Here is a 13,915-nt window from a genome sequence, read left to right as displayed (position 1 = left end):
TATTATTATTATTATTATTATTATTATTATTAATAATAATAATATCTTGTATTATCATTATATAATATTAATAAGATAAGATGCTCCTTTATTAATCCCCGGGGGGAAATTCGAGTGTTTATGCAGCAACAGAGAAGAGGAAAAACAGTACAGGTTCACACAGGGATATGAAACACACATTTCAAATTCTAAAATCAATCAAATACATAAACAGATATGTAACGAGGTATTGTTAAAAAATATACACATGTATGTGTGCAAAAGGAGAGAGTGCAAGTCAAAGTTATTGTGCAAGAGTGCAGCTTGACGTGCAGTCCGGGTTACTGTCAGTGAGTCACATGGTTAACCCCTGGTTGTGCAGCCTGATGGCTACAGGCACGAAGGAGTTACCCAGGCGCTTTGTGCTGTGCCGAGGTGGGATGAGTCTGTAGCTGAACGTACTCTTCATCTTCACCACCTCCTCCAGATTGTCCAGTTTGACTCCAACAACAGAGCCAGCCTTCCCCACGAGCTTGTTCAGTATCATATTTAATATATTAGTATTATTCTGCCACATTTCCAAAAACAGATGCAACAGGTTAGAGATTTCCGAGGAGCATCTGAAGGCATCACGCGTCTTCGTGGTACCAGCAGGATGCACACACATACACACACACTCTTTGAGATAGAAGTAAACGCCAACGCCCCTCTGTCAGCTCCTTAAACCCTCCGTTCCTCCTCCCTCGTTCCCTCCCTCCACACACACTCACACACACATTCAGAGAGAAAGCAGCGTTTCTCTGGAGCTGTTGGGGTCGTGACTGAACATTTCCCGGAGATTTCTACCTCGGAGAAGTTGATTCACTGGAACAAATTCCCCACAGAGGGACTACTTTTCCTCCTGTTGCTCGGATTAATACCATTTTCCTTCGCGTCGTCGGTTCCAGTCCATAAAGACTCCAACTCGAACACACACTCGGTGGGTTGATAAGTTTCTACAACATGGGGGATAGCGCGGCCAGCACCGGGGCCAACTGCCTGCAGAAGCTGAAGGGCTACGTGAACACACGGAAGGGAGCGATCCTGGCTGCAGAAGCGGTGAGCTCACTGAACCTCTGCACACTGTGGAGCTACCTGTGTGTGTGTGTGTGTGTGTGTGTGTGTGTGTGTGTGTGTGTGTGTGTGTGTGTGTGTGTGTGTGTGTGTGTGTGAGAGAGAGAAACATGCAACTAATTAATATTTCATGCATGCAGTGGTTTAATGTAGCTTACATATTGATTTGATGTCTGACTATGGGGCAGGGTTGGACAGTTACTCAGTACATTTACTTAAGTACGATTTGAAGGTGCTTCTCCAATACAGCAATATGTGTAGTAACTCGCTACTAAGCAGATATGAGTTAATTAATAGGATAATTAAAAGGATAAGGTTGATACAACATTAAGTCAGCTAATAAATGATGATGTATTATTATAGGATTAGGTACCCGGCAGTATCTATAGAAGTACTCCAAATAAACCAAGGTTTACCAAAGTTAAGAACACATTAATGGCTCAATAATTATAACAAGATACTATAATCTATATAATCTGAAATGGGCCACACTGCGAAACAAGCACTTTTACTTCTTCTACGTTGAGTATTCTGTACTTACCCTGTAGTATTGCTATTTGAACTGAAGTATTTTTTCTTCTACCTTCGACAAAGGTGGAAAGTAACTAAGTACATTAACTGAAGTACACATTTGAGGTATTTGACTTCAATTTTCTGCTCCTATACTTTTACTTCACTGCCATTTGAAGGCATCCTGGGCCTATCTTGTACAAAGTGTTGGAGCGCAAGTGTTACATAGTGATGTCACTGAGTTCCGGAAGTTAACAAAGGAGTCCAATGGAGGCGTTTCAGGTGTGTGGGTGAGACACTCCCTCTTGAAGGGAACACAGGGATTTGAGCCTTTGCAGACCGTTTACATGCACACAAACCTCTATAACACACTACAGGAAAGAGAAAACCTCTTATAAATAATCCAGTGATTTTATATATATATATATTACTTTGAAAATATGGCCATTCTACGCAATTGGTATGAGTACTTTAAGTATAATTTAATGCCAATACTTTTGCACTTTTACTTGAATGCAGGACTTTCCCTTGTACAGTATTTCTAAACCTTGGTATTGCTACTTTCACTAAAGCACAGGAGCCAAATACTTTCCCCAGCTCTGGTATTTGGCTATTTTCATCATGAAAGCAGTGTTGTTCCTGCAGCATGTGGTCTGGGGGGAGGTGGGGGATCATGCTCAGGGGTTAAGGGCTTCCACCTGTCACTTCTGCAGCTCTACAGTTTTTCTCATTTGGCACCAAAGAGCCAAATGCTGAGCGTTAATGGCACATGAAGGAGGTCATGTGGGTTAACTGGGCCCTGTGACTGCGGCTGTGTCCTTGTTATTACCACTGGCTGCCGGTGGGCGGGGGTAGTCTAAATAAGGTGATGAGCAAATGTTATATATATATATATCACATTCCTGCTTGTAAAAAGGATCATAAAGGGGTTTCCCCCTACTCTGCATGTGGCTTTACTTATGGACTTACTTGTCCAGCAGTGGATCAGTCAGTAGGGGCTTGGACTGGGAATCGTAGGGTCGCCGGTTCAAGTCCCCGAACAGACTTGAAATATGGAAAGTGGACTGCTACTTGGAGAGGTCCCAGTTCACCTCCTAGGCCCTGCTGTGGTGTCCTTGAGCAAGGCACCAGATACCTCCAATCCCCTCCTCCCCATTGCTCCCCGGGCGCTGCACGATAGCTGCCCACTGCTCCTAGTACTAGGATGGGTAAGCAGAGACTCATTCAGCTGTGTGTGCTCTGCTGTGTGCTGTGTGTGTGTCAATAAAGAGGGTTTCATCCTCCGATTCTATCTTATATCCTCCTATGGGCGGAAGCAGAATCATCAGCTGTGTGTGTGTGTGTGTGTGTGTGTGTGTGTGTGTGTGTGTGTGTGTGTGTGTGTGTGTGTGTGTGTGTGTGTGTGTGTGTGTGTGTGGACTTCCTGTCTGGGAGGATTGTTTCTTTTTTGTTTTGCCCTTGACCAACATTTTCGCATGATTGCCTTTGTTTGCATTTCACAGAGGTGTGTGTTCACTACACACATGACTTGCTTTCAGACGTGGAAGAAGTTTTACAGAAGGGAAAGAAATCCTTCAACAGTTACGGTGGTTTTCTTTTTTAGCCTTAATTGAAATTCCAGCCTGTGTGTGAAGTTTGTCCCCGGGAACAAAGAATGCGTGACTTACTAACACACACACACACACACACACACACACACACACACACACACACACACACACACACACACACACACACACACACTTCACCCATAGCTTCATGCTTCATTGCAAACCAATGGAGTCTCAAACACTGTACTTAAGTATACATTTGAGGTACTTGTACTTCACTTTATACTACTACTTTATACTTATTCCACTACATATTGGAGGCAAATATTGATATGATGCAGGACTGTACAGCTCATCAACACAGTGTTTAATAATGTATCTAAAGTGGCTTCACATTGATAAATGAAATGCATTTGTTGTGGAAAAACATGATTATCAAGTAGTCTTTTATAATGTTCAATTAATGTTGTGGAAAAAGCCATTCTTTGTACTCATTATATATACTGTGTGTGTATATATATATATTACTTTAGCTTTTTACTATTTTATCTGTAATTATTTTGAATCATAATTCGATTTACAAAAACTTAATTTAGTTGCTTGAATAAAATACAATAAAAAAAAGAAATATATACAATATAAAATATTTAATCAAAGATAATAATTAGAAATAAATAATTAATAGATTTTTACCAGAACTTTACCAGCTATAACATCACAGGGATTCAGTCATTAATACATCAATAATATATTATTATAATCCAATTATTTTAGTTTGCTATTCCGCATAATGAGTCATTTCTCTTTGTGCTTTAAGGTGATTTTGATGCTCATACTTTGGTATTACCTGAGTTTGACTTTGATTGCAGGATGTTCTCTTGTAACAGAGTATCTCTACACTCTGAGTAGCCTACTTCCTCCTCCGGTACGTGCTCTTTCTTTTTTGTTGTTTCCTCTGCCACTCTGATCTTTTCTAATGAAGCTTGAAGGAAGTCCTCTCTGATGGTGCATGTCTGAAGTAGTTTACAGTGCCGGAGAGGGAGGGAAACAGGAAGACGGATGTCATTACTGCTCGTTATATCTGACCTGACGGGGAATTTTAAAAGGGATAGTTTGGATGTTTGAAGTGGGGTTGTACTTTCATTTGGTATCACAGCTACAGTACCGTTCAAGAACAGCTTCAAAACAACCGGACTCCATTGAATAACACAAGTTGTTTTACATTCCCAGAACACAGGGGTTGCTGGTGTCTTAAACATGTACTTATTCTGCGGTTAGTATGTAGTGTCTCTCCTGGGACATGTCTCCATGCTTTAATGTTCAAAAAGCTCTTTATGTTTCTCATACTGCCTGTGCTGCAGCTCCTCTTTTCACCCTCTGTCTGAAACCAGAGCCCAGTCTGCTCTGATTGGTTAGCTGGCCGGCTCTGTTGTGATTAGTGTACTGCTTAGAGATGTCCCGCCCCTTAGCCTATCACTTACAATGTGTCGGAGTGCTAGCTAATAGAAGCACGAGTGTTCCATAGTGATGCCACTATGTTCTAGAAGTAAACAAAGGAGTCGAATGGAGGCGTTTCAGGCAGGGGGGGTGGAGGATTTTAGCCTCCAGACCATTTACATGCACACAAACTTATTCAACACACTACAGGAAAGGGAAACCCCAGAAAGCAGGGCAGGGCCTCTTTAACTTTCCCAGCGAACAAGCCAGAAGTCTGCAGGAATAATTCAGCACGTTGTGACCACATGTTTCCATCTCTTGTTCGATGACATTTTGAGTCATTTTTTCTTTTATTCTGGATGTCAGAGGCATGACCATACATGAACATGTTGAAGCTGCACAACCATTTACAAATCTCAGTCACACCCCCATGTAAAACAAACTTCTGTGTGCCATTTCAGCCGGTAGCGATAAGTCGGTCTGAGTCATGCACAGTGGATCTTTCACCCTGCGGTTTGTAATGTGAATGTGTGGTGGTGACATGACTGGAGAGCTTGTTCTACATGTATCGAAGATAGGGAAAGTTTGGAGGGTATATAACCCCGGAGACTGAATAAACTGAACTTTGTTGCTATCAACACACACACACTTTACTGAGCCACGGAAAGTGGTAAAAGAAAAAAATCCCCAAATTCTGAGCAACTTCCTTAGCAACGGTTGCTGTTTGGTTTGTATCTGCACCGTGGACTCGCAGCTCTTGGCTCTCATGTTGCTGCTGCCGACTATAATTAGCCGAGCCATTTCCCTCCAGTCACTTTTTAAAAGAGCAGCTCATTATACTGATGTGAATAGCTGGAGATCCTTAAAGCGGACCCACGCAAACTGACCCTCCGCTGCGGGGAACACGTAGGCTGCACAGAGAGGAGGGTTTTACAGTTGTTATTGCTAAATGGTCTAGTTCATTATCCAAAGGCAGAAAGAACAATATTTGGTAAAGGCAAAATCTGTGAGACTCCCGGCAAGCTATAAAAACTATGAGCTTTGACTTGTTAATATAAATAATATTATTGCATTTTGTTTTATTTCACATTTTATTTGAACTTTTTATGTTTCTATGAATTTTTTTATTGCATATTCTTTCTTTAACTTTCAAATAAAAGAAGTATATTTTTTTATGTCTTATTTATTTATTGGAAAGACTTTTTTTTTATATAAGTACAGTATGTCTTTTCCATTTTATTTAATTTGATCTTTTTACTGAACATTCTTACTTAAACTTACATAAAAATTAAAAATAGGTTACATTTAGTAAACACCAAAAAAACATTTATTAAAAATGTAAAAGTGAATAAAAAATGAAGATGAATAGAAAATGTATGTTGGAGTAAGCTGAGTGTGCTTTTTATTATAATTTGAATGAATAATAAATGAATGCTGCAACAGAGATCATTTCCTTTCAGTATTGTGTATCAGTCAAAATAATTCCAATTCATTCACATTATTTCATGGAATAGCAGAAGGCGAGAAAAGAAAACAATGAAATAATCCAAAAGTTATCAACACAAAAGCCACTTGGTTAAAGTAAAATATATAAAGTATAAACAAAATGCGTAAAAGGACAAATAAAAGATGGATATTTATAAGTTTAAAATAATTAGTAATGTTTTCCGTATGCTGCAGCCCGGGTGTCAACATCTCGGCGGCTCTCCTCCTTCTGAGGGCCTCTTGTGTGCAGTGGGTGTTTCTCTGTGTGACGGGCCCCGGCTGCATAGAGCCTCTTTGTGCAGGAACCCTCGGCCCCTGCCGCCCGGTGCCAGGCTCCAGAACACATGAAGCACTGATGCATCGGGCCGTGTGTGTGTGAGGGTGTGTAACAGTTGTGAGGGGGCATTAGTGACAGATGTGGGTCTGCTGTCTCGTCAGTTACATCATGTGTGCTTCATTCAGACTGCACAGTTTTACACGCTTGAGTGCAAACATGCAAACATGTTGGGCAGAGTAAAGGCGTCATGTTGTGGTTAAGGATATTAAAATGAAGCTGGTTCCTGTAAACTAAACTGTGCGGCTAAGCGTTCTGTAACTACTGTTCACAGCTGTCATGTGTCCTTGTTTGAATGTTTCTACCCACGCTCTTTGACAATAGCTCTACAGAAAAATAGCCTTGATTCTGGTTCAGGGTCGTGGGCTGCCTCAGTTTATGATGTCTGAGCGTTGGCAGCGTCTCAGCGTTTCAGAGGAGTGGACTGAGAAGAATGCACGCAGGCTTTTTCCCTCATATGGAAGAATCAGAGGCGGATGGCACAAACAAACACGTGCTGTTAATCTCAGAAGAAGCGGGGCGTGATAGACGCTCTCGCTGCGCAGGAAATATTCCTCCCTGGCAGAAACGCTTGTTATCGTGTGGAGGTTGTGGAGTGACTTGAACAATGATGCTCTGTTTGGGTGATTTACTGTCTGACTGGCCTTTGATACTGAGTGGACTCACATCTGTTTACTGAGCATGAGAGGATCTGTGCCCTCTCAGGTGGTTTACAGCTGTTTTATCAAGAAAACTGATAGTGGAGAAATGTACTTTTTTCATTACTGATCTGGCTTAACGATTAAAGGAATACCTAAGTCCCCCAAACATTTGTATTTAAACAAATACGATTGAATTTGCTTCCATGATCAACAAACAATTAAAAAACAGAGCAGTTTGGAATATAATTTGAAGCATATTAGCTCTTTTGCTTAAACTTTACTTGAACAGATGAGTAGCACACCTGCACAAGCGTGACTGTTGCGGAAGAATGTTTAGTGTTTTATGAAAATGCATGAGTTTGGGAGGTAGTGAGCACACAACCAGACAAAAGACACGTGGATTATTCTGTTTGTAAATGGATGTTTTGATATAGTCTTGTTGTCTTTGAATGAAGCCCCAATTTACTCTTAAGTCTTTTAGCATTTCCTCAGTTTTTCAATTCAATGATCAACAATCCAATAGCATCAATGCAAATATTCATCGTACGCCTTTATTTTGAAAAAAAAAGAAAGATGCTGCTTTAGACGCGCCTTTATTTTGAAAATCCTGTATTTCCCCATATTTAAATTTGAATGTTGTTCAAGAAATAATGATTGTTTATTATGTGATAAAAACTTGTGATCTTCACCCGTACATGGAGGCGTGATCATTGTAATTCACACATTTGAAATAAGGTAACACAGATTAGGGAATTAATATACGAATCATATCTTATAAGTATCCTGGGAATTGTTCTCCATTCTCTAAACCTTGAATTCTTCTATTTATTCCACTCTTTCTCTCAGATTGTCAGCTTCATCATCATCATCTGCTTCGCGGCCTCTCACTATGGAGGATACTCCTCGCTGGCCATCTGCGAGATGATCTTCGCCATCATCTTCTTCGTTATCTTCATGATGGAGATCGACAAACAGATCCTCGTGGTCAACTGGGTGTGGAGCGTGAGTCCTCTACACACACACACACACACACACACACACACACACACACACACACACACACACACACACACACACACACACACACACACACACACACACACACACACACTTGTCTGCAGAGTTGCACAACACTTAATCTTCTGCTTGTCCTTCTTCTTCCGTGCAGGATCTGTTCCGTGCCGGTATCGGTGCCGTCCTCTACATCATCGTCTCTCTGGTCTCTGTGATTGGAGGAGGCGGTGACGGCGCTCGTATCGCAGGCGGGGTCAGTGAAGCAACCCTTGACATTAATACTGAAACTGCTTTAGTGCCTGTTTTGACAATCATTAACAATGAATCAGCTTTTATGAAGGTGTGGAAACTTATAACGGATTAAATGAAAGGGGAGTTCATGATCATTGGAGTGTTTCGTGGAAGGCTCTGAGTCAGTGTTAAGTAATCTGATCGTTCTGAGGTCATATCTCATGCTTCCTTCCTTTTTTTCTTGTAGTTAGCAGCAAATCATGTCTGTCACAATTTCACAGAAAGTCACCTGAGTGATTAAGAGATGTGTTTTTATCAAGGTTATTTTTTCTTTGCTATGGCTGCAGGATACGAGGAAAATATGCATCCATTTTATTGGACAATCTTACTTGCAATAATAATTCTATTACCAATATAGGTCTAAAATACAAACAGTGGCATGTTAAATAACATTTTTTAAAAGGAAATGATATCAGACATTCTTTTGTTCAATAAATTGAGCATTGAACTGAACACAAAAGGCACCAATAAAAAATAGAATCATTTTTACAAGAGCTGATCAACTTTGAAAATCAGCTTTTTAGAAATGTCTAAGTGAGGAGCAAACATTTTCAAGCAGGTCTGACTTCATCATAGCTAGTGATGCACGATATGAGGGACATTTGCATAATGGTTTTCGACAGCACGTTGCTGTTTGAAAAAAGAAGAGTAAAAGAAATATCCAGCTTTCTTTCATTGATCAAATATAACAGAAGATGCGCCAATAAATACAACATAAAAGTTTGGTAATTACATTTTAAAGTGCAGTTTCAAGCAGGTTTGTTTTTACTGTAGCTAGGGATGCACGGTGTGAGAAAACCATATGCAATACAATGCTGCTCAAATTCACCAAAATGGCAACGTTTTGTACGGATTGAACACAAAAAGAAATAGAAAAGAAAGAGATAGGGATGCAGGTATCAGTCAAATATGCGATAACACATACATATTAAGTTTAAACTAAATATTCTGGGTCTTTAGTCAAACAAAACAAGACATGTGGAAACTCTTACAGTTTAGTTGAGAGACCTCTGGTGGCAGATATTTCCATATTGTACATTTAACCAACAGTGAGGCGTTTGATGTGACTCGTTTATTTGAATATTACGTGGTCATTTAAAGACAGTTTTCAAGCAGATTTGATTTGATTGTAGCTAGGAATGATGGGTACTATATGAGAAAGATATTCAATACCAATATCGCTTGCAATACATATATTTTCAGTATACTGCTTAGATACTAAAAAAAGAGATCATTATAACATTTGAAAGTGCAGTTTTCTACTGATCCTCCAATTCAAGTAGCTAAAACAATCCCTGAGTTCTTTTGCAGTGTGTATATGTTAGCATGAATATAGAGCATGCACTGCATAAGAGAGGCAACAGAGGAATTAATATATAGTGCAGAGTGGGAGGCATAAAACCACTCATATTATTAATGCAATGAGAGAAATGAAACGTTAAAGTTTCATCCAAATAATATTTTAGTGATTTTTAAAATGTCTTCTTTTGTAGAAGAGCACATTTTCTGCGACCTGTTCTGAATCTGAATTTTTGATCCTCAGGTTTTCGGTTTGATTGCTGGTCTGCTGTTTGCCTACGACACCTACACCATCTTCCTGGAGATCAAGGGCAGCAGGCAGCACTCTGCAGCCTCCACCGGTGAGAAGAAGTCCATATTTATTCCTTTATTTTGCAAATAAAACAGGCCCAATTATTTAAATGATTCCCTCACCCCTTTCTTTTTTTATCGTATTTATTTTAAATATCATTTTCAGTTTCTTTTATTTCTTTTTTCCAGAAATAAAAAAAAATTCCAATCGTTTATCAGAACATTTTAATACATTATTCTTTAATTATGATATTGTTGTTATTTTTTACACTTCAGATAAAGTGAGTTGCATTGGTTCCTGTCTATTTATGTATCATCTCCTTTTTCTTCACTCAGACGACAAAGTTTAAACCTCTGCATCAGGCGTGGATCAGAGAGGACGACGAACAGTGAAAACGAAGAGGTCACAGTTTAATGCCGCTGTACGCTGTGGACAGACGGGGGACAGTACTGAACATCTGTGCCTGCACGTCAACCTTTACTCCAACCTCAATAGAGTGGTGCAGGAATGAGTCATGAAACCTAGAAATGAGTTAGCATTTTAGCACTTCCTATTCCCTCGTCTCAAAGTCAAGCTTTTTTTATTATGTGTTTTTGTTAGAAGCCTGAAGTAAGATCTGTGGTTAGAACAAGCTGAGGCCATTTTAAAGAGCTCCTATTAGGCTTTTTGGGGTCCCCCCCCCCACCCCTTCCTGAAACACCTCCATTGGACTCCTTTGTTTACTTCCTGAACAAAATGACATCACTAGGTAACACTCACACTTCTATTGACTAGCTCTCCAACACATTGTACATGATAGGCTAAGGGGCGGGACATCTCTAAGGAGTTGACCAATCACAACAGAGCCAGCCAGCTAACCAATCAGAGCAGACTGGGCTCTGGTTTCAGACAGAGGGTGAGAGAGGCAGTATGAGAAAAATAAAGAGCTTTCTGAACATTAAATCTTTCGACTAGTAAAAAATGTTGTGTTATTATGTGGAGATTATCCTGAAACGTTTGTTTGCCACCGATCTTATTTCCCAAATCCAATGGAAAAAAACCCATTTATTTTTAGTCAAGGGAACCAGGGAGATGCTGCCTTCAGGGTCCGACTACAAAAACACGTCTTCACTGCACCACTCTATGCACCACTGATTTAAGAAAGGGAAACTGTAAATAATAGGCAATGGTTGTTTAATACACATGTCTACTGTTCATGGACTGCTGTAGTAACTTCACACATGGATGGGTAGTTTAGGTATTGCGTAACATCATAATTCAGTGTGTTATCTGTGTTTTCAGTGGTTTGCCAAACACTTCCTTTTTCCGTTATTTAATCTTTGCTCTTTAGAGTGTGTACGGTGCCTTAAAGTCAAATTAACCAGTTTCTAAGTGTCCTACAGTCAGCAGTATCCTGGCTGCACTAATTCAGTTAACAACATGTTAAGCACAGTGTCATCGTCCACTTTGATTTTTGCTCAGGTTCTTTTCATTTCTTCCATTTTTAAAGTGTAGAATAGATTTCCGTTGACATTTTTTACAGTCCAATAGTAACGTACACTTTCTTTTTAAAGAGGCAGTTCTTTAAAAGAAGGATATAATACTCTCTGTAACTGTTTCGTCTTCCCTTTGGGGGTTATTTGTCCAAGTAAAACTTTGCCTTGTTATGATTCTAATTTTTTTTTATAACATGCTTTACAAGAGTCTGCAGTTTGTCATTTCAAGATTCAAAGCAGCCTTGCTTTTGGAAATAAAGGCCATTGTTACTACAAAGAAAATCTGTTTTTGTGCCTTTGATTGTACACTTATATGAAAGAAAGAAAGATGAAAGATTCAACTTTATTGTCATTGCACAGAGTACAAGTACTAGGACAACGAAATGCGGTCTCTGCATTTGACCCATCCTAGTGTTAGGAGCAGTGGGCTGCCATTATGTACGGCGCCCGGGGAGCAGTGTAGGTAACCAGTGTCTTGCTCAGGGACACCACGGTGGCACTTGGTCTTTCGGGGACTTGAACTGGTGACCATCCAGTTCCCAGACCAAGCCCCTATGGACTTCGCCACCACCGCCTACAGGTCTCTGCATTTGACCCATCCTAGTGTTAGGAGCAGTGGGCTGCCATTATGTACGGCGCCCGGGGAGCAGTGTAGGTAACGGTACCTTGCTCAGGGACACCACAGGAACAACTTGGTCTTTCGGGGACTTGAACTGGTGACCTTCCAGTTCCCAGACCAAGCCCCTATGGACTTTGCCACCTCTATGTTGGAGACAGCTGTTAGAAACCAACAACGTTACAACAATCAGAGAAAATAACAAAAAACATAGAATAATTATATATCTTATAGCACTTTTCGTAACACTCAACACACTAAAAATAAAACACAAAATAATACAAATATATTTTAGATTTTCAGAGAAACCAGCAATGTTTTGCATGAATGAATAATCACATCAATCTAAAAGGTTTTACTAAATGACATTACATGTTAAAAGCGACTTAAATACATTCAATACTGAGGAGCAACTTGGGGTAGAGTGTCTTTCCCAGGGACACCGGACTGCTGTGGAGACTGGAACCGGGATCACTATCCCACTGCGCCACAGACCTCCGCCACCCCATTGAAAATAGTCAAACAATGTTTAATACATCATTGTTTAAGTTATGATATTGTTACCATTAGTGTTTTCCAGTTCCATAAAACTAAAAGATGATATATATTTCATACTTGCCCACTTTGCACTTCCAAAAAACAAGTACTTCTTTTTACCTATCAAAAATAATGATTCGTAATTTAAAACCCTGAACACTATCTATCTGTCAGTCAGGACATTGTACTACATTTATCAGATTTAGATCGGATTACAAGCATTGATAATGATGTTATCTCGATGGGCTGGACTCCAGTCGTGAGTGTAAAGTGTAAGGAGTGGGCCCAGCACACAGCCCTGAGGAGAGCAAACCACTGGTGTGGGACGAAGGTGGGAGGGAGGGAGGCCTTAATGTGATGTAGCACCTACCAGTGCAATAGGGCGGTAGTCATTAAGGCTGCCAGTGGCCTTTTTACATGCATTTCATTAAGGGCTCATTTTATTTAATTTTAAGGAAGGTTTTACATTATTTTTACAGCTTTATTCAAACTGGTTTTATTTGCAAGTGTTTCTGGGAATATTTGGCTTTAACTTGCTTTTCATCAGATCACCACTAGATGGAAGCGGAGTGTTTCTCATTTTCTGAGATAAATGAAAACATGTAAAGCCCCTCTAGCCCATCTGCTAGAAATAAAGTAATGAAGTTAATAAAATAGCAGCTGTGGTTTTCACTCCAGTCTCTTATTGTGTAGCTTGGGTTCACATATAATCAGGAACAGTACATCCATACATCTGTGCTTTGTAATCTGGTTTGAGTGTTTCTATTGCACACACAGTTATGCATGCTGTCCCACTCTTTTCATTTTTGGATTACATTGCATTTACAGAAAAGCCAGTCTAACTTTCCACTGCTGCAATAACACTACTGTACACACACTCCATGTTATTTAAAGAGCTGCAGAGGAATGATAATCCTTTGTTTGGGCTTATACTGACTTTGTTGTTTTCTAACTAAGTCCCCATGCCTCTGGATGTGATTATAACTTTCTTCCAAACATATCTGGGTTCATAATTCCTGCTCTAAATATTTATTTAGCTTTATTTATTCTTCCTTTGCTCTGGAAGCAGCCTCTGCAGATGGATTAATAAAGACTAAACATGGTGGGGATCAGAAAGTAAAGGAGGGATTTGAGTAGAAGGAGCGGGGTTTGTGTGTAGTTGTGCTTTCATGTTGAAGCCTAGATGAAGTAGAGGAGAAACTTCGGGACAGTTTGTTGTCTGTGTTCAGGTTTGTGGAGAGAAATGATCAAGTTAGCGAAACACTGTCAGCATGTGACACACACCTTCAAAATAAAAGCTGGGATTTGTTTTCCTTTTTAAAAGAAACATGTATTGTTCAGG

At 39.9% G+C, this 13,915-nt stretch overlaps 1 protein-coding gene across 1 annotated transcript; it reads left to right on the top strand.

Annotated features, from left to right (window-relative positions):
- The first annotated feature begins 656 nt into the window (after nucleotides 1–656).
- plp2b (proteolipid protein 2b) lies at nucleotides 657–11,702 on the top strand. The gene is made up of 5 exons (XM_063893377.1): nucleotides 657–1,077; nucleotides 7,896–8,051; nucleotides 8,218–8,316; nucleotides 9,898–9,994; nucleotides 10,281–11,702. The coding sequence occupies exons 1-5, from the start codon at nucleotides 982–984 to the stop codon at nucleotides 10,292–10,294; spliced, it is 462 nt and encodes a 153-aa protein (XP_063749447.1). The 5' UTR covers nucleotides 657–981; the 3' UTR covers nucleotides 10,295–11,702.
- The last annotated feature ends 2,213 nt before the right edge of the window (nucleotides 11,703–13,915 follow it).

Source organism: Eleginops maclovinus, chromosome 1 (assembly GCF_036324505.1).
Source record: "Eleginops maclovinus isolate JMC-PN-2008 ecotype Puerto Natales chromosome 1, JC_Emac_rtc_rv5, whole genome shotgun sequence".
NCBI lineage: Eukaryota > Metazoa > Chordata > Actinopteri > Perciformes > Eleginopidae > Eleginops > Eleginops maclovinus.
Note: the sequence above shows the minus strand (reverse complement) of the source record. Positions and strands in the feature narration are given on the sequence as shown.

What these genes read in the sequence shown, in the direction of transcription:
- plp2b (XM_063893377.1), top strand. Translation starts at nt 982, where the DNA reads ATGGGGGATAGCGCGGCCAGCACCGGGGCCAACTGCCTGCAGAAGCTG. An exon ending in TGGTCAACTGGGTGTGGAGC is followed by an intron (nt 8,052 to 8,217) that starts GTGAGTCCTCTA and finishes TCTTCCGTGCAG; the next exon opens with GATCTGTTCCGTGCCGGTAT. An exon ending in GCGCTCGTATCGCAGGCGGG is followed by an intron (nt 8,317 to 9,897) that starts GTCAGTGAAGCA and finishes TTTGATCCTCAG; the next exon opens with GTTTTCGGTTTGATTGCTGG.